A 16892-nucleotide genomic window follows, 5' to 3' on the forward strand; every position below is an offset into this window, starting at 1 on the left:
TCTAACCAACACATCCCTCACCTTCCTGGACACCTCAGTCTCCATCTCAGGTAACCAGCTAGAAACTGATGTCCATTTCAAGCCCACTGACTCCCACAGCTACCTAGAATACACCTCCTCCCACCCACCCTCTGCAAAAATTCCATCCCCTATTCCCAATTCTCTGCCTCCGCCGCATCTGCTCCCAGGATGAGGCATTCCACTCCCGCACATCCCAGATGTCCACGTTCTTCAAGAACCACAACATTCCCCCCACAGTGGTGGAGAACGCCCTTGACCGTGTCTCCCGCAACACATCTCTCACACCCCGCCCCCGCCACAACCGCTCCCAGAGGATCCCCCTCGTTCTCGCATACCACCCCGCCAACCTCCGGATACAACGCAACATCCTCTGACACTTCCGCCATCTACAATCCGGCCCCACCACCCAAGCTATTTTTCCAACCCCACCCTTGTCTGCCTTCCAGAGACACCACTCTCTTCATGACTCCCTTGTCCGCTCCACACTCCCCTCCAATGCCACCACACCTGGCACCTTCCCCTGCAACCGGAGGAAGTGCTACACTTGTCCCCACACCTCCTCCCTCACCCCTATCCCAGGCCCCAAGATGACCTTCCATATTAAGCAGATGTTCACCTGCACATCTGCCAACGTGGCATATTGTATCCATTGTACCCAGTGTGGCTTCCTCTACATTGGAGAAACCAAGCGGAGGCTTGGGGACCGCTTTGCAGAACACCTCCGCTCGCTTCACAACAAACAACTGCATCTCCCAGTCGCGAACCATTTTAACTCCCCCTCCCATTCCTCAGACGACTTGTCCATCATGGGCCTCCTGCAGTGCCACAATGACGCCACCCAAAGGTTGCAAGAACAGCAACTCATATTCCGCCTGGGAACCCTGCAGCCCAATGGTATCAATGTGGACTTCACAAGCTTCAAAATCTCTCCTTCCACCACTGCATCCCAAAACCAGCCCAGCTCATCCCCTCACCCCACTGCATCCCAAAACCAGCCCAGCCTGTCTCTGCTTCCCTAACCTGTTCTTCCTCTCACCCATCCCTTCCTCCCACCTCAAGCCACACCTCCATTTCCTACCTACCACCTCATCCCGCCTCCTTGACCTGCCCGTCTTCCCTGGACTGACCTATCCCTCCTTACCTCCTCACCTATACTCTCGTCTCTACCTATCTTCTTTTCTCTCCATCTTCGGTCCACCTCCCTCTCTGTCCCTATTTATTCCAGTTCCCTCTCCCCATCCCCCTCTCTGATGAAGGGTCTCGGCCCAAAATGTCAGCTTTTATGCTCCTGAGATGCTGCTTGGCCTGCTGTGTTCATCCAGCTTCACACTTTGTTATCCTGTTTCTAACCTCTCTGTAATGGACACTGAACAAGTCAGATCTCAGAACAAAACCTGATTTGATTAATAATAAATCTTTTATTTTCAGAATTTGGTTCTCATGGTAGTCACTTTTAACAAATGAACACAAGAAACAAAGCTATATTATTTATAAGACAATTTAGAAAGCTCTTATCATGGACAGCAAAAACAAAAAATCAAAATGTTTCAGAGCAATATCCTTTACAGGCACTCAATGTCACTCAGATCTTAAGCCATCAATTGTAGAGTGCAGCCACTGAAAGAAACCAAGGGAAGTAAACTCTGAATCCCATGCCCCCAAAGATTGGAGAGTCATGAATTGGCCTGTTCAATCATATGAAGATCCACTGAGTAGGCACCATTCTTGAAACAAGGGGCAGCCTACATTGTGTTAATGTAACTTTCAAAATGGTAAAGCAATCATTGGTAAACATATATTTACACTGATGAAGTTGTATACATTATAGAAACATAGAAAATAACACCAGGAATAGAGCATTCTGGTCTATGAGCTTAATGCTCTATTTAATTTGATCGTAGTTGATCATCCAACTAAGTGCATTGTTCCTGCTTTTCCCCATTCCCTTTGATCTGTACAGCCCTGAGAACTACATCTAACTGCTTCTTGAAAACAGACAATGTGGCATATTGGCCTCCACTGCTTCTGGTGACAATGAATTCCACAGGCTGTCCACAGTCTGGGAGAAGAAATTTCTCCGCATCTCAGTGCTGAGTGATCTACCCTGTGTTCTTCAAGCGTGACCCATGTTTTTGGAAACCCTGGTCATCCTTCCTGTGTGTACCCTGTCCAGTCTTATTAGAATTTTATATTTCTATGAGAACCCCTCCCCCCATTTCATTTTAGACTCCAGTAAATGTAGTCTTAACTGATCCAGTCTCTTTCTCACATGTCAATCCTACCATTCCAGGAATCAGTCTGGTAAACCTTTATTGCAGCCCCTCCATAACAAGAGCGTCCTTCCACAGATAAAGAGGTCAAAGGTGCACACAATATGCGAGACGTGGTTTCACCAAGGCCCTGTAGGAGGTGCAGCAAGACATCCCAGCTCCTGCACTCAAATCTTCTTGTTATTATGGCCAACACACAATTTTCCTTCTTTCCCGACTCCTACTCCTGCATTCTTGTTTTCGGCGACTGATGTACAAGGACACCCAGGTCTCATTGCACCTTTCCCAATCTACAGTCAGTCAGGTAATAATTTGCCTTTCTGCTTTTGCTACCAAAGTGGATAATGTTATATTTATCCACATTGTATTATATTTTAGTCTTGACTGCTTTCAATGGTAACAAATTCCATAGGTTCACCTCTCTCTGGGTGAAGAAATTGTACCTCACCCACACAAAAATAGAAATTTCTGGGAAAGCTCAACAGGTCTGGCAGCATTTGTGGGGTGAAAGCATATTCACTGGACCCGAAACGTTAACTCTGCTTTCTCTCCACACGTGCTGCCAGGTCAGCTGAGTTTTCCTAGCATTTCTCTTCATTTCTGATTTACAACATTCGTAGTTCTTTCGATTTTAACACAGTTAAATTCTGTTGCCTGTAAAAATTACACTCCATTTCTCTAACTTCTTGATCTCCATTGCACCTTTCTTCAAGACAATCTTCCACTGAAATACTTTCAAGAATGTACTTCAAACAGCATGTATTGCATTCAATGGATCATCATTCACCATCTCCAGTAAGATGTCAATTCTAAATGCATCAACTCATTTCTTTATAGAATTCCAGAGAAAACATTCTCTCTGCAATATCCTAGTCCACTCTTCTATCACTCCAATATGACCTCTCCAAAACAAGGATTCTCGTAAGAAAGTACAAGAGATATAATTCGAGCTCATTTAACTCCTCCCTTTCCATCAACTGGGATCCTAAACACTCCTTCCAATTGAATTCATTAAATTTAATCTACTAATGTATTTGCTGCTCACAGTATAGCATCCTCTATGTGAGGGTACTCCTGAGTTCAGTTAACAATACTGACACTGAATTTTCAGCTCATTCCCATTTCCTCTTGCATTGCATTGTTACTCCTTACATCAAATAAATTATCTGTTAAAATCTCTGTAAAATATCAATAACATTTTGAGAGAGGCAAGTTTCCCAACCACCAATGGAAATGACCAAAAGAGAAGACTTCACATTTTAAGACATTTACCAAACAAAATAGAATTACCATAGTTTAAACTATTAAGCTGGAGAGGGTCGGAAAAGATTTACCAGGATGTTAATGGGAATGGAGAGTTTGAGTTATAGTGAGAGGGTGGAATAGATGAAACTTTTTTCACTGGACCATAGGAGATTGAAGGTGACCTTATAGAAGTTTAGAAAATCATAAGGAGTATAGATAAGGTGAGTGGAAGATGTCTTTTCACTTGGGTGGGGGATTTCAAGACTAGGGGACATATTTTTAGGGAGAGAACAGAAAAGTTTAAAAAATATACTTTTTTTTAAACATAGAAGTGGTTCGTGTGTAGAATGAACTTACAGAGGAAGTGGTAAATGCAGGTACGGTTACAATGTTTAAAAGATGTTTAGATAAATACATGAATAAGAAATGTTTGGAGGGATATGGGCTGAGTGCAGGCAGGTGGGACCAGTTTATTTTGGGATTATGTTTATGGACTGGACCAAAGGGTCCAATTCTGTGTTCCATGCCTCAATGACTCTTTCTTAACAGACAACTAATACACTTGGCGAAAGAAAAGGCAACTTTGCTTAAACCAATGCAATCAAGTTACATCTAATATCAACCTTTGCATTTCTTGCAGATAAATGACAGGATTAGTTAGTTAATTAAAGAATTAGTTCCTCTGTAATGCCCCACTCTCCAGCAGGCTCATTATTCCCTAGCAAATTATATTGAAACTTGAAATGTCTTTCAAAAGTCATTCCAGTCAGTCTAAATGATCTAGATATAATTTTTTTTAACCTAAAATAAGACAAAGAACTGTGAATGCTGGCGATCTGAAGCAAAACAAAAATTGCCAGAGAAACTCAGTAGGTCTGGCAGTGTTTGTGGGGAGAAGGCACAGTTAATGTTTCAAATCCAGTGACTCTTTCCTGAACTTGACACATTAACTCTGCAGGAAGGGCCCGATGTCAGAATCACTACAGTATATTTCTGCTCATTAACGCGGAATCTTTTTCAATATATGCTGCTGATCTGCTTAAAACTTCCAGCATTACATGTCAGAATTCCAGCATCTGCATTGTTTAAAGTTTAATACCATGAGTTTTATTATTAAATTTGAAATACAGCTCCACGTCCATCAGTAGCTTTCGTATTTGCAAATTTGATGAATTATTACCAAATTATTTCCTAAAATATTCATGATGTGTTAAACGTCACAGAAATAATATTTCAAAGCAGCATCGCATCACCTTACCTGTCATTTGCTGTTTTAGATTATTAGGAAGATTATTCAATTTGTGACGCAGGTTACTGGCTTCAATCGTTTCCACTTCCAGTACTTCACGAATGTTCCTTCTAACTTCTTCCTAAAAAATGTCATTGTGCACCATTATTTAATTATATCTTTTAATATTTGAATAACGCTTGTACCAGTAGAGTTTAAAGTTACTGTGCGCATCATTGTTTCATATTTTAATAAAACATGCTACTTTTCCATGTAGAGTTAGTTTTCTGTTCTGGATGTTGTGTCCTACACAGTAAGATGTATTAAACATGTCTCCACTTAAGGCAATATCAGTATGAGCTTAGATGTTATCAGCCTGCATTTCAGGTACAGAGCTTTTATACACAGGTATTTGGAATTTGAGAATGGAGGCCAGGCACGTCACGGGATACTGGATGGATTAGTACAGTTCCAAAATGAAATGTCAGCTAAGCCTGAGGGCCATACCTGAACATCAATCATCTAATAGAGTCAAAGTGTCATACAGCATGGAAACAGACCCTTTGGTCCAACCAGTCCATACCAAACATAATCCCAAACTAAACTAGTCCCAACTGCCTGCTCCTGGCCCATATCCCTCCAAATCTTTCTATTCAAATATCTATCTAAATGTCTTTTAAATGTTGTAATTGTTCCTGCATCCACCACTTTCTCAGAAAGTTCATTCCACATGCAAACTACCCTCTGTGTAAAAAATTTGCCTCATATCTTTTTTAAATCTCTCTCCTCTCACCTTAAAAATGGGCCCCCTAGGCTTGAAATCCACCATTGTAGGGAAATGACAACTAACCATTAACTCTGTCTAAACATCTCATTATGTTTTAAACTGCAATACGGTCATCTCTCAACCTCCAATGCTCCAGTGAAAAAAAAGAGTCCTAGCCTCTCCAGCCTTTCTTTATAACTCAAACCTCCCACACTCAGCAACATCTTGGTAAATCCCTTCTGAACGCTATCCAGCTTGACAATATTCTTCCTATAACTGGGCAATCAGAACTGGGCACAGTATTCCAGAAGAGGCCTCACCAATGTCCTGAAAAACCTCAACGTGACTTCCCAAATCCAACACTCGAAGGACTGAGCAATGAAGACATGTGTGCTAAACCCTATTTTAACCATGTTGTTTATATGTGACTCAAACTTCAAAGAATCATGTACTTGCACCCCTAGGTTCTTCTGTTCTACAACACTACCCAAGACCCTACCATTAACAGTATAAGCCCTACCCTTAACTTGCTGTACCAAAGTGCAATACCTGGCATGTATCCATCTGCCATTTTTCAGCCCATTGGCCCATTTGATCAAGATCCTGTTGTAATCTTAAAAAACAGTGGCACTGTCTACAATGCCACCAATTTTGGTATCATCCACAAACTTACTAACCATGCCTTCTATATTCTGATCCAAATCATTTATGTAAATTACTCCATGCTGGGAGGTCTAGCATAATATTGGAAGAAGTCTTTGCTTCATATTAACACAAAATAACACACTGCTATCACTATAGAATTACATGTGAGACTAGGGCATCACGGTGGTTCATTGCTGCACAGGGAACCAGATTCGATTCCAGCCTCAGGCAACTGTGTGGAGTTTGCACGTTCTCCCATGTCTGCATGAATTTCCTCTGGTTGCTCTGGTTTCCTCTAAAATTGTGCAGGTTAGGTGGATTTGCAATGCTAAGTTGCCCATAGTGTCCAGGGATGTGCAGGCTAGGTGGATTAATCATGGGAAAATGCAGGATTACAGGGATAGGATCGGGGGGTGGGTCTGGGTGGATGTTCTTTGGTGTGGACTTGATAGGCTGAAGGGCTTGCTTCCTGACTGTAGGGATTCTATGGTTCTATTATATTTGTGAGATTACAAAATCAGTTCCAAATACAGGGCATTCTGCATCAGGAATGAATATCATGTAGGTGAGTAGGCTCTGCAGGATCTTCTGCCGATCAATTTTAATTGATGGAAATTCCAGCGAGGTGCAGTGACCTGGACATGCAAACCTTTATGATACAGTATACACAACTGACTGTCACAGCTCCTACATTGCAACTGAAACTACACTTTAAAGATAATTTGGGAAAATACTGTAAACCATCATGTCATCCATGAAATACTTGTTTCATATCTCACTCATCTCCTGTGGTTCCAGGGTGACAGCCTTCTTGAATTGTAAGGGGCCTTATTATCTCCCTAGTTACTCTTTTGCTCTTAACGCAGTTGTAGAATCTCTTTGCCCTCCTGATTTTGTCTCGTGTATACTCCTACTGCCCTCATACTCCTAGAGGGATTTACTTGATCCCAGCTGTCTGTCCCTGCCATATGCCTCCTTTTTTTACATGACCTGAACCTTAATTTCTCTAATCATCCAGCATTTCCTATATCTACTAGCCTTGCCCTTCAAACTAACAGGAACATACTGCCTCTGGACTCTTGCTATCTCACTTTTGAAGGTCTCCCGCTTTCCAATCATCCCATTACCTGCGAGTTGCCTCTCCCAATCAACTTTTTAAAAGTTCTTGCCTAATAACATTGGCCTTACCCCAATTTAGAGCTTTAACTTTTAGATCAGGTCCATCCTCTTCTAGAACTATTTTAAAATTCTGAATTATCACTGGTCCCAAAATGCTTCCTCACTGACATCTCAGTCTCTTGCCCTGACTTACTTCCCAAGAAAAGATCACGTTTTGCTTCTTCTCTTGTAGGTACATCCACATGTTGAATTTAAAAAAATCCTTGCACATGCTTAAATTCATCTCCATCCAAGCCCTTAACACCATGGCAGTCTTAGTCTACATTCAGAAAATTATAATTCCCTATCATTACAACACTATTATTCTCACAGATAACTGAGGTCTCCTTACAAACTTGCTTCTCAATTTCCCACTGACTACTGGGGGCCTTTAGTACAATCCCAGTAAGGTGATCATCCCTTTCTTATTTCTCAGTTCCACCCAAATCCACTTCACTGGATATACGCCCAGAAATATAGCCGTAATGTTATCCCCAACCAAAAACTTCCCTTCCTCTCTTGCTCCCCTTTCTACCCTTCAGATGGCATCTATACCTTACAACATTAAGCTGCCAGTCTTGTCCTTCCTTGAGCCACGTTTCTGTAATAGTCATGATATCCCAGTCCCATATTTCCAACCATGCCCTGAATCCATCTGTGTTACCTGTCAGGTGTCCAGCAATGAAATAATTTCAGTTTACTTTATCAGTCTTACCTCATTCTCTGCCTTGCTCTTGCCTACCTTGACTATTTGATTTGTTCCTCTTCTCAACTTCTCACCAGCCTTAGATTTCTCTCTTTGGGTCCCCTCTCTTACTAGTTTAAAGCCTCCTGAAGAGCATTAGCAAATTTTTCCAACAGGATATTGTCCCCTTCCAATTCAGGTGCAACCAATCCTTCTTATACAGATAACTTCTACCCTATGAGAGCTTCCAATGATCCAAATTCTTGCTCCCTGCACCAGCTTCCCAGACACCCACATCAACTCTAACCTCTATTCCTAATCTCAGCAGTATGTGGCACCAGGAGTAACCTAGATATTACTACCCTTCTACTTTTTAACCTCCTATCTAATTTTCTATATTCTATCTTCAGACTCCCCTCCCTTTCTTGTCCTATATTGTTGGTACCAACACACACATCCTGCTGGTCACTCTTCATTTTGAGAATACTCTGCACTGTCCCTGGGTCATCATTGACCCTGGCACTAGGGAGGCAACACACCAAACTGATGTTCCGCTGTCGGTCACAGAAACATCTATATGTGCATCTGACCTCAGAATCCCCCATCACCACTGACTGCCTGGATCTTGACATACTCCTAATTACAATAGAGCCAGTCTTGGTATCAGTAGATGCTGCTTGGCCTGCTGTGTTTCCTGAGATGCTGCTTGGCCTGCTGTGTTCATCCAGCCTCACAGCTCTCTGATGAAGGGTCTAGGCCCGAAACGTCAGCTTTTGTGCTCCTGAGATGCTGCTTGGCCTGCTGTGTTCATCCAGCCTCACATTTTATTATCTTGGTATCAGTAACCTGGCTGTCACTGTTCCATTTCCGAGAGAGTCCACAACCCCTGACATTGTCCAAAATAGCATACTTGATTGAGATGGTTATAGCCACAGGAGAATCCTGCACAACCTGTCTACCTCTCCTACCTTTCCTGGAGGTAACCCATCTGTCTGACTACATCTGCGGTTTTTCTCACCTTCCTGAAACTGGCACCCATCACACCCCTGGTTCCTGCAAATTCCTCATTGCCTCTAACTTCCAGTCCAATCAATATATGACTGTGAAGGAGGATACGGAAGCCAGAGAACTTAGAGAAATAAATAGTGATATCTCAAAAATTGCCCATATTATGGATGAGGATCATCACCCTATGGACCATCACTGAACAGCAAGCTGTTGTTCCTAAGACAGTCATTGACCTCACATCTTCTGGAGTTATCTCAATACCTCAACATTAGAAAGCTTGATTCTACTTCCTTCCCAAAATTCACAAACAGGACAGGAGCAGACAGACCCTCATTTCATCCTCTTCCTGCCCAGTTGAATGTACTTCTTTCTATCTTGACTAATTTTTTTTTTTCTCCCTTGTGCACTCTCTTCCCACTTTCATTCACTATTTTCTGATGCTTTTCATTGGGTCCACAATCTCCAGGTCCTTGACCATAGCTGCCTTCTCTTCAAAATGGATGCGCAATGCCTCTACACGTTCATGCGCAATCAGAATCATCTGAAGACACTCCGTTCCCACCCACTACCATTCGGCTTTGCCTGAATGAACTTATTCTCACTTTGAACAATTCTACCTTGAACTCATTTTCCTTTCCATAATTGTCAAATGTGTGGCTATAGGTATTCACATGGGTTGTCAATATGCCTGCCTCTTTGTGGAGTATGCAGAACATCCTGGTCACCTCTCTCAGCTCTTTCTCTGATAAATCAACAACATAATTGGTGCTGCTTCTTGCTCTTGTCCGGAATTGGAGAAAGTAATCTATTTTGCCTCAATTTCCATCCTTTTTTTGCCTTCACATGGTTCAGCTCTGAAATTTCCCTTCTCTCTCTAGACTTTTGTTTTCATTTCTGGGGATAGACTATCCTCTAATGTCGTGCACAAACACATTGACTCCAAGGTTACTTTGATTACACTTTCTCATGTTCTACTTCTGGTAAAGATTCCATTCTCCGAGTTACTCCACCTCAATTCTTACATGTCCTCCTTTATCATCAACAAAAAATTTCCGTCACTGTGGTTGACGGAGTGCACAGTCATATCTGATGCATTTACTCCATTTCTTCCCTCACCCCTTCCCCTCGTTCCGAGAAAAAAGAGAGGATTCCCCTTGTCTTTGCTTTTCTTTCAACTACGCATGACATTTAAATGATTATCCTCTGCCAATACTGCCACCTCATGCAAGGTACCACGAAACACATCTTCACCTCGGCTTCTTCGTCAGTGTTCAGAAACTGTTGTAACCTGGTCCACTCCTCTATTACTGCTTGCACATGCTCAACCCACCGTGGCACCTTACTCTGCAATTGCAGAAGATTTTAACACTTGCCCCTTCACTTCTTTTCTACACACTGTAACTGACATTCCAGGTGAAGCAGTGGTTTAATTGTATTTCTTCCAAGCTAGTCCACAGAATTCACTGCATATAATGCAGTCCCTATATGTCGGTAAGGCCAAATGCAGACTGGGTGACTATTTCGTAGAACTCCTCTGCTTTAACAGTAAATGTAACCCTGACTTTCCAGTTGCTTGCCATTGCAATGTACCACCACATGCTAACACCTCTGCAGTGCTTCAGTGATGTCCAACATAAGCTGGAGGTACAGCGTCTCATTTTTGCTTTAGTAATTTAACAACCTTCAGGACTCAGCACTAGTTCAACAACCTCAGCGTATGAATACTGCCCTCTGATATTGCTGCCACAGCTGCTACCATCTTTGTGAATATGTATACTGTGGAATCAGAGTAGCATTAATGAAAACTCTGCATCACACCACAGAATAGATCATTTCTACTACCTTGCTTCGACACAGTTTAGGAGGTAATGGCTGACCCATATCGAAAATACTGGATGCAACTGGAGTGGGAATATAAAGTTTTGAGAAACAGATGGCATATTTATGGAAAATATAATCAAATTGAGGTGTCACCTGTTTTTACAAGTTTTGTAAGAATGCTCAGGTGAGGGTTTTTTTTTGTTTCCAAATGTTTGAACGTGCCTGGTTAATAGACATGATGGATCATGAATTTCAGGAATATTTATATTAAAGTGAATTCCAAATATTTAATATGGACTCTATGATAAAGGTATCATTAGATTGCACTTTTAATCTCCAAAAACAAAATTTTAAACAATAAAGCATGCTGAAAACAGGGAAAAAGGTAGTAGAAAGAAGTGCTTATATACCTCTTATGAAATTGTCGTCCCAGATCTCTCAAGGTTGGAATGATAAAGGTTGTAAGCTTAATTAAGGCTAAAATAGAATGTCAACTCATTTTGTGGAATTGCTTTGTCTTTATTTACATCCAAAATAAAGTATTCACTGAGCAAAATCAAAATCATTCTCTTGCTACTTAACTCCTCGCCTCAGAAAGGTGCTGATTTGCATGTGCTTTTATTCTTTGGGGTTGTGGGATTCAGTGGCTTGATCAGTGTTTACTGACTGTCCCTAACTGCCCTAGAGAAGGTGTGGTGAGCTGACTATTTGAACCACCTGAATCCATTTATGGTAAGAACATCAACAGTGTTGATAGGGAGAGAGCTACAATAGAGGGAAGGTCATTAATGAAGCAGCTAAAGATGGTTCGGCCAAGGACATTACTGAGAATTTAAGGGCTCTTCTGGCATAGTGATAGTGTCTCTATCTCTCAGCCAGGAGGACCAGGTTAAAGTCCCACTTACTCCAGAGGTGTATCATAATATCTCTGAATGGATGATTAGGAAATTGTTTAAAACAAATACTGGGAATGTAAGGTCCCGTATGCTGTAGTGGTAGTGTCCCAATCTCTGAATTAGGAGGCTTGGGTTCAAGATACCATTGTTTCAGAGATGGGTTATATCAACTCTGAATAGATTGATTAGAAAATATCTACCCTGAGAACTAAAGGCCTCTTGTGGTGCAGTGCTAGTAGCCCTACCTTTGTACCAAGAGACTCAGGTTCAAGTCCCACCTGCTCCAGGACTGTGTAACAATATTGCTGAACAGATAGGTTAAAAATACCAAAATTCAAATGGTCACAGTGTCATAACCAGGGGCTGCTGAAACCTCAGGACTGGAGACGAGTGTCAAAAAGGTTTGAGGCACTGCTGCTGACAATGTGTAATTTGTTCAGAGGGCTGTTGTAGTACAGCAGTCGTATCCCTATCTCTAGACCAGGAGGCATGCATTCAAGGTCTTTCTGCCCCAGAGGCAGGGAAGAATAACTGAGTAGGTTGGTTTGAAAACACTATCAAAAAGACAACCACAGACAATAATACTATAGGGATCAGTTGAGTCTGCTCTGCCATTCAATCGTGATTGATACATTTCTTGACATCATTTTCCTGTCTTCTCCCATAACCCTTCATTCCCTTACAAATTCAGAACCTATCCATCGCTGTCTTAAATACTCCCAATGACTTGGCCTCCATAGCCTTCTGTGGCAATGACTTTCACAGATTCACCACCCTTTGGCTGAAGAAATTTCTCATTTCACTTCTAAACAGTCAGCCCTTCACTCTGAGGCTGTGTCCCTGGGTCCTAGCCTCTCCCACCAGTGGAAAGAACTTCTCCACAACCACTCTGTCCAGGCCTGTCAGTATTATGTAAGTTCTATTGAGATCCCCCCTTCTCTTTTTGAACTCCATCGAGAAAAGACCCAGGGTCCTCAACTACTCCTCACATGACAAGCTTGTCATCCCCAGGAACATGCTTATAAACCTCCTCTGGATTCTGTCCAGTACCAGCACAGGGCCTAAAATTGCTCACAGTATTCTAAATGTGGTTTGACCAGAGCCTTATACAGCCTCAGCAGTACATTTCTGTTCTTCTATTCTTGCCCTCTTGAAATGAATGATAACATTGCCTTTGCCTTCCTAAATGTCAAAATGAATCTGCATGTTAATCCAAAGAGAATTCTGAACTAGTATTCCCATCACTTTACGCTTCATATTTCTGAAGCCTTCCTCCTTTTAGTAAATAGTCTACACCGCTATTTTTCTACCAAAGCGTAGAATCTCAGTTTTCCACATAGTGTTCCATCTGCTACCTGTTGCCCACTCTCCTAGCATATCCAAGTCCTTCTGCAGCGTCCCTGCTTTCTCAGCACTACATGCCCCTCCAGCTTTGTAACATCTGCAAAATTAGCAACAATGTCCTCTGTTACTTCATCAGATCATTAAGGTATAACATAAATAGTTAGGTCCCAACACTGACCCATGTGCCTGGGTGCCACCCTGAATAAAGACCTCTTTATCCCCACTCTCTACCTTTTGCCAGTCAGCCAGTCCTTTATCCATACCAGCACCCTCCCCCCAAAATCTTAATTAGCTACCTCCTATGTGGCACCATGTCAAAGGCCCTTTGGAAATCCAAATAGATCAGGACCAGTGGCTCTTCTTTGTCTAACTTGCTGATTACTTTCTCAAAGATAATTCAAACAGATTTGTCAGACGTGGCCCCCTTCTTGTTGAAGCTGTGCAAAATCAGTCCTATTTTACCATGGACTTCCATGCACTCTGTAATCTCTTCCTTAATATCTGACTGAGGTCAGGCTAACCAGCATCCTTCCCTTCAAAAACAAAGGTGTAGCATTAGCCATTTTCAATTCCTCTGGGTTCCTCCCTGACTCCAGGGATTCCTAAATCATCACCATCAATGCCTCTACAATCTCCTCAGCTATGTCCTTCAGAGCTCTGGGATGAAATAAATCTGGTCTCAGTGACTGATCCACCTTTGGATCTTTCAGCTTTGTCAGAGATTTCAAATATAACTCGTGTGAACCAGGAGGCCCAGGTTCAAGTCTTAGCTACTCCAGGGGTGTGTAATAAGTCGCTAACCAGGCTGATTAAAAGTACCCTGCTCTTACGGTACAGTGCAGTGCCCCTACCTATGGACCAGGAGGCCTGGGTTCAAATCCCACCTGCTTCAGTGTTATCTAACAGTATCTCTGAATAGGTTGATTAGAAAATATCCGAGGATTTAAGGGGTCTTGTGGTGCAATGATAATGTCCCTTCCCATGAGTTAGGAGGCCCAGTTTGAAGTCCTACCCGCTCCAGAGGTGTGGCCTGACACATTTGAACAGATTAGCAAATATATACCCTGAGAATTCCAGCTGTGATGTCCTGATGCTAAGACTGAACTCCAACAACCACAACTTTCTAAAATTGTGCTAATTATGATTCTAACCAGAGGAAAGTTTTCCCCACTTGCCATCAACACCTGTTTTGCTGGGATGCTTGATGCTACACTCTGTCAAACATCCTTTACCTCACCACTGGAGTTCAGCTCTTTTGTCCATGGCTGTAATGAGGTAAAGAGCTAGGTGGGTCAGGTGTAACCCAAACTAAACGTCAGTGAGAGAGTTGCTGTTACTCAGTTGCTGCCTAATATTCCTGTTGATGGCTCTCCGTCACTTTTACTGGTGATTAGCAATAGACTAATCAGGCTTTGTCCTGTTTCGTATGTTCAGGATTTACTGGGGAATTTTTCAACCTTTGGGTATCTGCCAGTGTTGAGTCTGTACTAGACCAGCTTGGATAGGTGTGTAGCAAGTTTTGGAGTACAAGTCGTCAGAGCAATTGCCAGGGTGCCTAGCCTTTGCAATATCCAGTGCCTCCAGCTGTTTCTTGATATCAAGTGGCATGAATAGAATTTATTGAAGACTGTCATCTGTGGTGTTGGCAATATGCAAAGGAGACCAAGATGGATCATCCATCTTACATTTCTCACTGAAGGCTGTTTTGAGTGCTTCAGTCTTAACTTTTGTAGTCATGTGCTAAGCTCCCCTATTGTTAAGGATGGGGATGTTTGTGGAACTTCCTCCTTTAGAGAGTTGTTTAATTATCCACCACCATATTCGACTGGATATAGCAGGATGTAGGGCTTACACCTGATCTATTGGTTGTGGAATTGCTTAACACCATTGATCACTTGCTGTCCAGCATACAAGTAGTCATGAGTTTTAATTTCCCTAGATTGACACATCATTTTTAGATATGCCTGGTGCTACTCCTGGCATGTCCGTCTGCATTCTTCATAAAGCAGACTTCAGCCCTTTGATCTGGTGGTAATAGCAGAGTGGAGTTGCCATAAGATTGCAGATTGTGTCGGAGTACAATTCTGCTGCTGCTGGAGGCCCCCAGCATCCAGTTTTCAACTGCTGTCTCTGTTCGAAATCTCAATCCGCACAGTGAAAGCACCACATAAATTGATCTTGGGTATCCTCAATGATAAGATTATCTTTGTGCTCCATAGTTAGAATGTAGAGCATAGAACAGTACAGCACAGTGCAGGCCCTTCGGCCCACGATGCCGTACCCAACTTTTACCCTAAATCTAAGTGCCTCCACCTCTACCTTATACTATCATCCATATGCCTATCTAATAGCCACTTAAATGCCCCTAATGAGGCTAACTTCACTACCCTCTCCGGCAATGCATTCCACGCCCCTACCACTCTGACTAAACAACCTACCTCTGATGTCTTCCCTATATCTACCTCAACTCACTTTAAAACTACGCCCCCTTGTATTAGCTACCTCCAACCGAGGAATAAGTCTCTGGCTGTCCACTCTGTCTATACCTCTGATCATTTTGTACACTGAGTTCTCTCAGATGTACAAATATTTCCAAGAAAAAAGTAGGCCAGCCCATTATACTTCTTTGCATTCGTTTATAAATGGTTTGGCCATCACCATATCGTAAGCCTGGAGACTCAGCTAAATAGTTAATAATTGTCCTCACAGCCAGAAATAGCTGAGCTTGCAAAAAAGCAACCTTTAAGACAAGTTGAAATTTTCAATATGATCTCACTTTATGGAAAATTCAGATAACACCTTACCAGTTGACTAACTCCTTTTGTTATTTGTGCAAAATTTCGAATAGTTTCATGGTTGAAACAAAAATTGTCATGTTTCAGTCGCTTTTCTGAAAGAGAAACAATATCCAGTGAACCAGTTCATACATTTCAGCGAAATAAAACGGTATCTATGATGACAGTGCATAGATTTTCAACACTAACACATTACAGCTCTTTATGCTTGCAATAATTTTAATGCTTAGTGATTTGAAGGGGTGCTGGAACTAGGGAGATATTGTAGGGGGACAAGGGAGACAGAAGGAATTGACAGGCGGATAGGACAGAGGGAGGGGGGGTGTGTAGGCAGATGGGGTTGGGGTGTAAGAGGGGAGGGCGTTGTTCGGGGAGGGGTACAGAGGGGGAGGGCAGTGTTGAGGGTGGGGTACAGAGGGGGAGGGTGCAGAGGGGTTGTTGGTGGGGGTGGGGTACAGAGGGGGAGGGTGTTGTTGAGGGTGGGGTACAGAGTGGGAGGGTGTAGAGGGGGTGTTGGTGGGGATGGGGTCCAGAGGGGGAGGGTGTTGTTGAGGGTGGGGCAGTTGTATGTCTCCTGACGGACCCCAGTCAGCCCCAGCGTGAACCGGTCCCTGAATTACAGACAGAGCCTGGGACAGGGGAGCAGCAGGACCGGCTTCACTCACCCAGTTCCTGCAGACGCTCCATGACGACCCGTACCGTCCGTAGTTTTGTGTACCGCTTCATGGTGAGAGGCTGCTCCGGCTCCGGCACCGAGTCCCAGTGCGAGCCGCTCCTGCAGTAAACATCTCCATGGCAACCGCAAACCATTCACAAACTTCCGGGACAGCGATTCCAACTCCCAGACCCAGCACCCTCACTACACACCCACACACTCAGAAACTGCACCCTCACGACAGACACACACACACACCCAGACCCAGCACCCTCACTACACACCCACACACTCAGAAACTGCACCCTCACTACACACCCACACACTCAGAAACTGCACCCTCACGACAGACACA

At 42.9% G+C, this 16892-nt stretch overlaps 1 protein-coding gene across 1 annotated transcript in view; it reads right to left on the minus strand.

Annotated features, from left to right (window-relative positions):
• ccdc175 (coiled-coil domain containing 175) overlaps nucleotides 1-16692 on the minus strand; it is a 77311-nt gene extending 60619 nt beyond the window's left edge. The window contains exons 1-3 of the mRNA XM_048537131.2: nucleotides 16548-16692; nucleotides 15892-15977; nucleotides 4795-4906 (exon numbers count right to left, since the gene is read on the minus strand). Of these exons, the coding sequence (XP_048393088.2) occupies nucleotides 4795-4906; nucleotides 15892-15977; nucleotides 16548-16692 (343 nt within the window). The remainder of the gene's footprint in view (nucleotides 1-4794; nucleotides 4907-15891; nucleotides 15978-16547) is intronic.
• Between the last annotated feature and the right edge of the window lie 200 nt (nucleotides 16693-16892).

This window comes from Stegostoma tigrinum, chromosome 10 (assembly GCF_030684315.1).
Source record: "Stegostoma tigrinum isolate sSteTig4 chromosome 10, sSteTig4.hap1, whole genome shotgun sequence".
Classification (NCBI taxonomy): Eukaryota; Metazoa; Chordata; class Chondrichthyes; order Orectolobiformes; family Stegostomatidae; genus Stegostoma; species Stegostoma tigrinum.